At 42.4% G+C, this 12,780-nt stretch overlaps 1 protein-coding gene across 1 annotated transcript in view; it reads right to left on the bottom strand.

The window, feature by feature from the left end:
- Window positions 1–12,780, bottom strand: part of LOC146821360 (uncharacterized) — a 450,624-nt gene that overhangs the window by 283,417 nt on the left and 154,427 nt on the right. Inside the window, exon 7 of the mRNA XM_085609832.1 lies at window positions 4,968–5,514. Coding sequence (XP_085465958.1) covers window positions 4,968–5,514 — 547 coding nt within the window. The remainder of the gene's footprint in view (window positions 1–4,967; window positions 5,515–12,780) is intronic.

Here is a 12,780-nt window from a genome sequence, read left to right on the forward strand (position 1 = left end):
GAAGGTGGGGCATAGAAGTCAGAGCTGCCAGTTCACCGAGTTCAGAAAGGCACGAAGACGAAATTAGAAAAAAACAGAACTCTCTAAAAAAGGGTTTACATTTATTGGTTAAAACAAATCTTTGATGTGAATAAGAGTTTTTTTGATAAATGTACTAGATGTTCCTTATGTTTAATGAAACACACTCACTTTACCGTTTCAAAATATTTTTTTATTAAAGGTAACAAAGCCAAAAAATGGTACACCCATCTAACAACACATCATGTGAGCACACCTAAATAAGGTCACACTAGCATCTTGTGCTGTACAGACAAATAAAAAAGGATCAGAGGAAGCACAAGACAGATCCATCTCTTGTATATCTGATTGTAAGAAATTAGTTTTGTTTGGCTTAAATGAAGAATAGGAGAGCACTAAAGTGCACTAGTCTTCTTCTCTGCAAGGAATATATTAGGAGTGGGAACATTAAATCCCCAATATCTCTTTAGTGTATTCTAATAAATTACACAGAATATTTTGTTTAGAAAATGATAAGCAGGGTTTGCTCATTAGGTATTATAATTCAACTTATCTGATTAACAACATCTTGTGATTTAAAATATATTTCACAATAATGTCAATGTAACAAGATGATGTTTGAACACTTAAACAAAACACTCATAAATGTGTGTTTTGATTTTCGGACACCACTAGATCATACCCTAAGTGCAACTCTTTCTCCCAAATCTCTCTAAGCTATCAGGCTGTTTAGAATCCCCACTCTGTTTTCACTGAGTGGATCCCTATGCCATAAACCACCCACATACTTAGCTTTAAACACTCTCAACTGCTAATCCTTACCTAAAATTGAGCACATTACTGGCAGAATAAGCTTGTATCTGCTTCAACCCTTGATACATCAATGAATATGCAAGAGATGATTCCAGTAATGTTATCAACACTTTGAATTATCAAAGGGTTAATTAGTAACCTTTCTGTTACTTTCCCCCCCTGTTTTTTACATCATGCCCTTATGTACTTTACTGTCTGTTCTAGGCTTGCCCTAGTAAGCCGATGGACCTGCATTTCATCCTAGTTGTTCATAGTGTAATATATCTCTGTTTTCGGAACTAGTAGCACGAAGGACGAAAACCTACCACCAGTCTCCACTAGTTGTATGGCAAATAAAATGTGCAACAAAATGCATTTAGCAGAAGACCCTGTACGTCAAGTAAAAGAAACAAATGCAACAAGGTTTGTCAACACATAAAAAACAGTGGTATTATTATCTAACAACACATTACAGAACACAATTCACACAGTAACAGAATCCCTTAATATTAAAAGACGTGCTGTATGGACCAAGGTCCTCTGAAGGCATGGAAAATGCTTCACCCCTGTTCAACATTTTTTTGGCATGTCCTCTTATTTCTAGTGTAGTTGACAATCCACTACGACTCTGGAGGCACACCATGTGTTTGAGACATAGACTTCAGAGTCCAGGCTCTGCTCAAGGGGCATACACAAAGTGTGCTCCCACTCATAGCCGAGGGTGACAACTGCTCCCCACGATCTCGGCTATCAGGTGAATGACAGTTGATTGCAGTCTATTCTAGCCTCTGAGATGCAAACCTTTTTACCTGTATCACTTGGAGAAGAAGGTCTATCATCCTCTGTACTGTAAAATTCGACATATGTCTCTTAATTTGGATCTTCCCACCAACCCGATGGCCTGATGTGTGTGAGATATGTTCAAGTGTTTTCAAAGACTGGGACTTTGTGATGGGTAGATAGACTCCAAAATACAGGTTCTTTTTTAGGCTGTTTTCGTCCTTTACTACTGTGGATCTGGTAACCTGAATTTACATTGTTCTTTGAGAATCTGCTACAAAGCTCTGTACCTCCGGTGGGCTGGGTGGGATCTACATTTGCTCTCCAGTCAGACCAGTTCTTCCTACTACCGTATCTTCAGTCTCAGTGAAAATGTGGTTTAAGGCCTATTCTGTGTAGCCTGACAACAACAGCTTAAACCCTTCTGCACAGACATGCCAACATCCCCAGTTTCCTTTTGAGTGGCCACAGAGCAAGGAACTGCTCATTACCCTGGCCACATGTCTGAATGGGCACACAGGGTCTGCACAAGGGGATATGGGCTTCCCCATCTTGGATTTTGAGAGTGAAGGGGATTGCGGGACAATTTTCTGTAAAGTAAACTAGAACTACTGAAAAAGTGGGTAGTACTATCCCCTGGAACGAGTGCCCCGGAGTTTCCGTCACCCACAGACTGGTGAACCATGCAAAGCTGGACCCTCACCAGCCTCCACAGAACACTTTCTGGATCTACAGAAAATGACTTGACCTGCTGGCTGTGACCTTTGAGGATCTCTAAAAGACTGAACTTGCTTCCCTTTGTACCCAGGACAAAGACGTAGATTCCAAGGACAGTTGTCTGGCCTCCTGTGTGGCTACAAAGATGTAAAAGCTGGAAGAGCCCTTTCCCTCCAATTCCCAGCAGACTAGTCACAAAAGGAACTTTGATTGGGCTTTTTATGTGGCCTCTGCCTGGCACCCTGAGAGTCTCTAGATGTCCCCTGATGCCATGGTGGTATAGAGGTGTACTCCTGTGGTCCATGGACATCAGGGAAAACTTTGGAAACTTTTGAAAATGTTTGCTTCAACGGCAAGGGCACCTACTGTCAAAAATACATAACCCGCAGTCCCACTGCAACGGATTGAATTTCAGAGTCGTTCCCTATATACGCTCCAGCATCTGTGGAAAAACAACAAAGCCCCTTTCTATTTTTGGACTTAGACCCTTTTTCAAGCAAAAACCTCAAAAGCGCCAGAGCCTTAGTGGCATGACCCAGCTGCAGGCATTCAATCAGGAGTTCTACAGCGGTGGTTATAATTTCAGATGTGTCCTGCAGGGAGACACATTTTTTCTTCAAAACACATGACAAAGTCCCTTTTTAAATTTGACTTTGAATTTTTTTTCAAACATTTTGGCTTTGAGGCTTTCACAGAGACCAAGCCACTTAGTGTAAACAACCAGGGCTCAACAGCAATCAGCCTCAAGTTGTGCCTAGGTCGCAGTCTACTGTGTACATAGACAATCATTGGCGCTTTGGGATTTTTGGCTTAAATCTTAAAAAATTACTATTTCGATTTCCCCGTGCAAGCCTTTTAGGACATTTTAGTCGTATTTTACTCATAAAAGGTTTTTCTTTGTTTTAAAATTGGTTGTGGAATTTTATTGTGTTTTGTGCGACTTCTTCGACTGCGTATCCATTGCTTAAAAACCTTACCAATTGCCTTTGATATTCGCTTGACTGCTTTGTTTCACGTTACCAGGGGTTAAGCACAGGTTTATTTTATTTGATAGGTGTATCATCTAGCAGGTGGTGGCCATATCCTTTGAGGTGGACATTTGTCCACCTCAAATAATAATCCAGTTTCCATTGGTTACAGAAGATCAAATTGTACAGTTCATTATTTTAAAAAAGACATATTGGGTAATGTGAAAACTAGAATGTGTGACATAAGGTTATTTATTTACTGTACTATATGTATGGAAGCTTGTACTGAAACAATTTTCCATTTATTTAATCTCACAGGAGTGTTTTTGCCTTGCCTAGTTTGATAGTTTAAAAGACACTGTTAGCTAATCATGTAGCACTGCATTAAAGCCAAATATTTAGCACAGATGCAATGTTGTACATATGTGAGTGCTAACTGGTTCAGAAAGGGTCTAATGTGCATCCCGGTGTGGTGAACGGGTTGTGCTAATGAGATAGCAGTTGTATGTCATCTAGTTGGCTTTGGTGCTGTATTGTGCACATCAGTATGTTAGCAGTGCTAATAAACTCTGTTGAGGTAGAGCTAATTATAGATGTATCTGTTCATCACTGTGGCTGAGTTGAGTAATACTTTGTCATAATGTACAATTTTATAAGATGCGTTTAGCTTTCTGTAATATTGATGCCGGTTCTGCTGAGATCGTGCTATTACTGGAAGCTCTGAGCAAATGTTTCATTCTGCATGAGCAAGTTGTTAATTCCACAGGACCCTTGATCATTGCCATTTCATTTAAATGAGAACATGAGCATACTTGACGAGTAGAAAATAAGCGAGTATATGTCTTTTATGAGTTTATCCCAATGAACAGTATGGATTTTGGGTAGTGTGTTTTTGGGCAATTTGTATGGTCTGATAAGAGGAAAAATAAACATTTTTCAAATTCTTGCACATTTTTAGACCAGTTTTGGCAGGGATTAAAGTAGTTTTAAACTAAATATGGATTTATGTGTATATGACTCCAGGTCATATTTTACCCTGTTCCTGTAGTCAGTTGAATAGTATTTTCTATTAGATTTCCTACTTTCAGTGTCAACTTTTGTAATGTTCTGTGGTATATTTGTGGATTTACACCAAGAATATATATTCACGCTTTTTACGGGTTGCAATTTACTTCAAATGTGCACAAACCCTACAGCCCTTTGCAAAAACCATGAACTGACTCACCGGTTGTAAAACCCCGAAAACACTCCATACAGTTTAGTGCTTATCATAAGTTTCAGTTTACGCTTTGTGAATTTTACCTACACATTTATATTCAAACCTCTTCTTAAATCATTATGCCATGATTCTATCCACATACTTTTCCCAGGTACTGTTCCAGTATTTCTATTTTTATGCAACGTGTTTGAATTTTATTCTTAGTTCTGTAGAAGCAAGAAAGGTGCGCGGAGTCTTCAATGGAGTATAATAATGTCTCTTCAAATTGAAAGCTTTATCATATTTACTGCCTCTCATGGTTCATGCTGCCATTTAGGGTTACTTTTTCTGCATGTGCATAATAATCTCATGAACCTTATTCTTGTGTCTCGGCAGGGTCAGGCAATATATATTAATACTTACAGCACAATTGCAGGTGAATTTAACTTTGATGTGCTCGATTTGCCACGCTTCTGGACTGCGCACATCATAACTAGTGGAATTTTTTTATGTGTCCCATAAGATGTTTTTTCTCTCTGAAGCTTGTTCCACATTCCAAACATGGATAAGGCATTTCTCCTGAATGTATTCGTTGATGAATAGTAAGACTTCCCTTCTGAGTAAAGCTCTTTTCACATTCATCACATTGGTAAGGTTTTTCCCCTGTATGTTTTGTTTGATGCCGAACTAGGTGGGTCTTACAAGTGAAAGCTTTACCACATTCAGTACACTGATAAGACCGAGGACCTGTTCTTGTCCTCTGGTACTTTATAAGATTGAACTTCCTACTACTTTTGTGAGATTCTGGATTTCTTTTCAACTTTAATGCTTTACTGTAACCGCTTTCACCTTGAGTGTTGATCTTTTCTCTAAGATTCTCACTCATTTCTGAAAATAGTGGGCTGCTTGAGTATGTTCCTTTTTGCGAAATCTCGAACACCATCACTTTCCCTTTTTCCAACAAAGCTTTGCCTGGTGCCCTTGTTTCAAGAAAATTCATAGAGTCTTCTGTGCTCACATTCTCGATCATCAGACCATTGCCTTATAGAGAAAAATGAGATTGCCTGTATTAGATCTTTGGATATTTTAAAACAAGACTTCACATATTTTACAACACCACTTCTCTTATTATTCCTCAGTACACTTAATGCAAGTATTAAAAAATGTTGTCACTTTTTCCAGAGCAACAAATAAATAACATGTTTAAAATAGGAAGCAGTATTAAAAATGGTTGAAACTCTACAACACTGGAAAAACAAGTGAATATTCCCAGTAAAAAATAAAATAGATTCCGTTAAGAGGCATAAGCAGCATTATAATATATTAACAAAGCATAATGTATATAGTAGTTATGCAGATGTGCAGAGTGTAAGATGCTATTTATTACCATTATTGAGTGTGTTAGATTATGCTCGTTGATGCTCTTTAATGCCATGTATAAGTTAGCATTCGGTATGCCATTTTCTTCTTCAGGCACCATTTTATGTACTATTCAAAACTAATCCTGCTCGATTCCCAGAAATGCTCCTTGCTGAGTTTCGTTTTTGCAACGAAGAACTGTTTGTGCCAGTGCATAGCTTTCTCACGGTAAAGGCCCTCTCCCACCTGTCTGGCAGTTTAATCGCAACCCAGGGTGGAACAGTCTTAAAAGTGTTCTGAGCTATGCAAGATAAGAGAGTAGAACCCTTTGCTTTCGTTTTTTTGTCTTGTCTTTTCGCTGTTTGCCCACATCTGTTGGGAAAATTCCACTGTGGGTGAGCTATTAATCAATTGTGCAATGCATATAACATGCCTTTATGCTTACCTGTTCCTCAGTTCCCCCTGTAGTACTCTCATCAGACTGTGCAGACGAAGCCCCGCTCTGAGCGTACATAATAAATGATTATTGGTGTATTTTCTCCACTGTTTCTCTGACTCTTTATTTAGCATGGAGGGCTGAGAGGTGGTCAGTGCCTTCAAATGTGGGGAGGGACCACAAAAGACAAAGCCTTGAGTAGTTCATGATGCCCCGCCTCTCCCTCAGCACTGGAAACAAATAGCATACTATAGTCTGTGCATTTGTATATATGGCTTAGCTGTGGCAGTTTCATGTATATATATTTTTTTAACAACTTTATTTTGAATTTTGTTGGGGATAAGGACACATACTTTGACATCGCAGTCCCTTACGATATACATTATTTTTTTAAAATATGTTTTTATCTTTGCTTTAAAACATAAACAAACAAAAGTAATACAGTCACGCGCAATATGAGCCAAAGTCCACAGATACCTAGGAGAAGTACACAGTGGTACAATATGATTGAGCAATGTCAGACATTGCACACCTTGACAAATGGTGAATATTAAGAGGTAATTGTGAAGCATGACAAACATCCCTCAGCTGGCTTGCGACTGTACAGCTGTCGAGCCAGGGGGTACCCCAAAAAGAACCTGCCAATAATGTGCTCTCCACCATGCCCATATCTTGGTAAATATTTGGGGGCATCCCCTGCTGCGGTAGGTCACCTTTCCTTCTGCCATGTATATGTCCATCCCTGTCTCCATTTGTGTATTGTAGGTGTTTCTGGCACTCCCCGGTACTTCGCAACATCTCTTTTGGCTACCACTAAACCAAGAGTGCTATAGAGGAGCTTAGAGCGTGGAATATCAGTGTTATTCGGTATCCCCAGTAGTATGTACCTTGGTTGAAGCGGAAGTGGGACCTCTAGAATGTGAGAGAGCTCCTGGATTATACTCTCCAGTAGATTTGTATATGGGAGCATTCCCAGAGCGTGTGCATAAATGATCCTACAGCCTCAACACATCACAAGCCATTCGGTGTGGGCATCCTCCCCATTGACAGTAGTCGAAGGCAGTTGTAATACACTCTATGCCATATTTTAAATTGTATCAAACGTAGGCGCAACTTGATGCCAACCTCTTGTGGGTGCAGCAATGGCGCCACCCAATCAATGTCTTCAAATTTCACCATGTCACGCCCCCAGCGTTCTCGAGGTTGACCCAGTGTATCTGCCATATTGTTGTTGATGATTCTGTATGTCTGGGACATTGCAACCCTGCTCAGTTCTTCCATTAATATAAGTCCCTCGAGAGGGGCATATTCCGGAATATAAGTCCCTTCCAACCGTTCGACTCACCACACATAGCACAGTTGTGGATATTTCAAGAATTGAGTTGTTACAGATGGTATTCCCCTTTGGGCCGATGTGAAGGGCATGAAATCACTTTTCTCAAGTATGTCTTCAACTTTAGAGATTCCTATGGTATCCCATGCCCTGAATCCCCACAGCTTTGCTAATTTCCGTAGCCATGTCCCTTTCCAGAAGGGTGTTTCCCTGGTGATCCTATGTGCCCATCCCAGCATTTTTGTGTCCCTATCCCAAGCCATCAACGCAACCTGTGTTGCCGGCGGCAATCTTTGGGTTGCCCTCCCTCCATAAAGGTAATGTACCTATGTTCTCTTTTTTAAAACGGCGCGCTCAAGCCTGAATGATGGGTGATCTTGGGGAGCAAAGACCCAGTCAAGGATGAGCTGCGCAGCCCAATAGTATCCCTCAATATCTGGGATTGCAAGCCCGCCCTTGTATTGGAAGCACCGTACAGGTTCGAGTGATATTCTAGGTTGCCTCCAACAATATACATTATTAAACATACAACTGGACAGGGCAATAATGAAGAGCTCGAAACAAGCGCGGATATAGCATTGTTCATCGTGAGCGCAGGCGTGTAAGGTTTGTCTCAACTCTGTCATATTGTGGGTTACCATTCGCCTTGAGAGTGTTCAGTCCGTGAGTGCAGCTGGTGGTGACTGGCTTTCGGCTTCGGAAGAGAACATCTCACAGATGCCCAAGACTTGCAGGGTCTTGGACATTGACATGTGTTTCTATTGGTTCTTTCTACTCATTTTAAGTAAGTAGTAAATGGGCACCATGTTCTTTCAAATTTTGCAATCCTATCTCAAATTAATGCTGTAAATTTGTCCATTGCATAGACTGACCATATCTTCCCCCACCATATATTTTGCGAGGGTGTCTGTTGTTGCTTCAACAGCTAGGCCAAGCTCAAGCATGCAGCCAAGAGGGAGAACAATTTCTCCAGTGGGGTTACAGTGGAATAGGGTCTGTGTTCCCCAGGATCCCCCAGGAGAATGAGGAGTGGGTCATGGGGCAAGGAGACATTTGTTATAGATCATATAGTAAGGAGGACTTCATCCTTGAAAACCCAGTCTGTGGGCTTGTCCACCATGTGTGTAAGAAAGTGCCCCTATTGCCACAGCCCTTCCAGCACAGTTCTGAGCCACCTAACATATTATGTAGCTACAAAGGAGTAAGGTACCATTGTGTCAGTATTTTGTAAGCATTCTCTTTATAGCATAAAGACAGTGAGGATGTTTTGACCCTCTGCCATCCTAAGTCTCCTCTGGGTTGTCCATATCCAATTCCCTTTCCCATTGTGTCACGCATGCATGTTTCTTAGGGGGAGTTAGATTTAAAATATATTGTAAGAGCCATGATATGCCTTTGCGTCTGATGTTGTTGCTTTACAGGGATTTGATCAGTGATTCCTCCTGTTGCAATGCTGTACCCCACCTAATGTAGCGCCTGTGTGAGTCTATATGTGTTGTGGCAGGTCAATGCATATTTCTTAATGAGTTCCCTTTGCTTCTGAAGTTCAGCGCCGTTATAGAAGTCTTTCAAATGTAACTGGTGGTCTCAAATCCAGGCAAAGAAGCCGGGATCTGAGGAGCAAAGTCTGGGTTACTGGCCATTCGGGTCTGGAAAAATGGGTAGGAAGGAAATACCTACTTATGCCGTATAGTTTGCCAATGGGCCAAGAGTTTGGCTGTCTTAGGCAAGAGGGGTGGAAAGTGTGCCTAGGCCGTGGTCGGTAGTCATAAAAGCTCTTGAACTAGGACATTCGTTAATGCCTGTTCCACCTGTACCCATGGTTTAATCTCAGGGTCATTGTTCCAGTCTAGGGAGGGACGTAGTTGAGCTGCTAACATGTACGCTGTTTTGTCTGGGAAGCCCAGTACTCTCATCTGTGGAGCAGGATTTACCCTTCCACACAAAATTGAGCTTTTTCCTACAGATTAGGGATTGTGTTGCTTTTTCTATGAGGGGGAGATTCTGTAAGATGTATAGAAGAGGAAGTATGAAATTAATTTTGAGACTATTTAGTCAGCCAATGCAGGAAATTTCTAGTTTGCCCTACCTATACAGAACCTTGAATAGGGCCTTGATCAGTGTTTATGCAGCTATCATATAATACTCTCCATTAGGTTGGTAAGTTGACCACCAGGGACCGTATGACACAAGTGTCCTGGGGCTGCGAGGGCGTTTGCGCCTACTTTATGTACCCGCAGGGCTCTTTTGTGTTACAGAAGGGGACGCAGATGCTTGTGTGACCCCTTTTGTAATACAGTTAGTGCTGGCACACAGTACAGCACCAGCCTCATCGTTAGAGGGCCTTCCCTCATTTGCATGGGGGTGTGGCCCCATGCAGATGAGGGAATCACTTTGCCCCTGTGCCCGTGCTGTATTAACGACATGGGCGCAGAGGCAAACATGCCTTTAAAAGGGACACCAAGTGCACCACAAAAAGGTGGCGCATTTTCAGTGCACCCTTTAAAGGGATGAAAGGGGGTCCCATGGACCTCCAAGACATCCCCTTGCAAGCGGTGCAGTCACTCACTACACCCGGCTGCAAGGGGATCGCTAATCCATTTTAAAAGTGCATGTGGGTTGCGACCTTCACAGAATAACACGGTGCACCTTTTAAATAGCTGCTCTGTATTTTTCGTGAATGCGCTGCCAAGGCAGCACGAGTTTGGGGCTGCCCTGAGGGCAGCGCATTCTTCCTGACCGGGTGCACTTTCCATGTTTACACCCGGCGCACCTGCTTTAAGGTGCGCTGTGGCACAAACATGGAAACTGCCCCCTATCTGTAATACGGGCCAAGGTACTTTATGGCTGACTCAGCCCATGACAATCCACCTCACTGAACAGGTTCCCGTAAATTGCTAATCAGGTCTCCTACCACTAGTCCCTGGGATTTCTAGTAGTTCTTTTTGAAGCCCGATTCCTGCGCAAAGTGGTCCAGTTGATTTATTTATATTTGTATTTATTAAGTGCAACATTCACCCACAATGGATATCATGGCGCTAGGAAAGCTATAATCTTAAATGAGTGTGGTGTGATACTGAGGGCATCTGCAAAAGGGAGCTTAAGCGATAGGCTGCAAACTGTTGACAGTTACAACCTGGGGAACAGATGAGTTTTCAATTTCTTTCTGAATGACATGTAGTCAGCAGAAAGGCGAAGGTCTAAAGGAAATTCATTCCAGTGAGCTGCCGCCAAATGAGAGAAAGAGCGGCCCCCTGCTCTAACTTTCTTTTTTTAATAAATCTTTTTATTAAGTGGTATCGACATATCAAGCAGCATTGAAATACAGTTAGGAGACAGTACATATATCAAGCAACGATAATAATTCGCAAAGATTTGATACACAGTATAGGATACATAACATCTAGGGGGGTGTAAGGTGCTCATCATCAGTCAGTGGTGTCGGTGGGGTGCAGATGTCTCCCCTATACGAATTCCATGGCCCCCAGACCCTATTCCATTTCCTGGGACATCCTCTGGCCGTCTAAACTGATTTTTCACTGAACGTACACCAATCCAGATCTTTCCTCCACTTACATATCTTAGGTGGTTGCTGGGCCCCCCAGTTCTGTGCTATATTCCTTTTTGCTACCATTACTGCTAGCGTTGCCCACTGCTTAATGTATGAGGTGAAGTCCGTTGGTTCCCAAATGTTTAATAGGCACCTCCGCGCTTCCGGGCGTAAATCAATCGCTAGGACCTCACTTAGTGTGCGGTGTATGGCAATCCAATAAGTTTGTATGTGATCACACTCCCACAGGATATGGATAAATGTGCCATCTCTCCCACACCTCCGCCTGCACTCTCCACTCTCGGCTCTGCCCATTGCTCTAAATTTCTTAATGCATCTGGTTCTTGCCAGGGCGTGGGCGAAGGACTGCAGATTTCGTGTGGGGGCCTAAAACTCGATTTGTTCTGCAAGATACTGGGGCCATGCTTTTGTAGTGCCTTGTGTGCAGCCCAAGAGCTTGAATTTGGCTCTTTGACGCACAGGCAGCCAGTGAAGCTCTCTTAAACATTCTAATGCCGAGCTATAATTGTTTTTATTGCAAACAAGCTTGGCAGCTGCATTCTGGGCCAGCTGCAAACAAGAGAAAAGGTAGTCTGCCATGCCCATATAAAGCACATTCCTATAATCCAATTTGCTTGAGAGTAAAGCCTGGGTGATGGTTTTTCTGCAGTTCAGGGGGATCCATAGGAAAAGTTGTCTTAGTAGCTTCAATATAGCAGAGCTTTTCCTACACAGAACTCGGACTTGATCCTGCATGGTTAGTGCATTATCAATGAGTATCTCCAGGTTCTTTACAACCTGTTTGGGCTCTGGGGCAGATCCTAGTGACTGGGGCCACCAGGTTGCATCCCAAATTAGATGAGCTCCCCCGAAAAACCAAAATCTCGGATTTCTCAGCGTTCAGTTTCAGGCAATTATCTAACATCCAAGTCGACCATTTCTGAAAGATAGTTAATCAGATTATTTCTCGTGACCTCATGCTTGTCTTCGAAGGCTATCAACAGTTGCGTGTCGTCTGCATAGGAGCAAATATTAAAGCCCCATTTCTTGCGGATTTTGGCCAAGGAAGATACATAGGCATTAAAGAGGGTGGGGCTCAGGGAAGCTCCTTGTGGGACACTGTGGTTAATAGTGGTTCCACTAGCAATGCTGGTATTGAAGTTTCTGGGTTGGTCACGAAGCATAAGATATTGTCTTCGGAGAGAGCTAATTTGTGCTCCTCTCCCTCCACTTTCATGCCATGGATTTTGGGATTACTCAGGCTCTTGGCCACTAAAGGTACCATGGCCAATGCAAAGATTAGGGGGGACAAGTGGCATCCCTGTCATGTACCTCTATTTAGGGGAATGTCTGATTTTAAGTTTAGCAGTTGGCTTCTAGTAGTTTGCCCAGATGTAGGTTTTCATCTTAGGACACAAGTGAGATTTGTCCAGCACCCTCGACAGATATGGCCAATCCACCTTGTCGAAGGCCCTCTTGGCATCTAAGGAAAGAAGGACCATTGGCGGGCGCCGGCATTCTGCCACTTCCATGAGCGTTACCAACAGTCTTGTGTTGTTCTTCGGCTATTTTTGATAAAGCCTGTTTGCTGGGAGTGATAAGGCTGGCCCAGATATATTGGAGCTGGAC

Source organism: Triturus cristatus, chromosome 6, assembly GCF_964204655.1.
Source record: "Triturus cristatus chromosome 6, aTriCri1.1, whole genome shotgun sequence".
NCBI classification, from domain to species: Eukaryota; Metazoa; Chordata; class Amphibia; order Caudata; family Salamandridae; genus Triturus; species Triturus cristatus.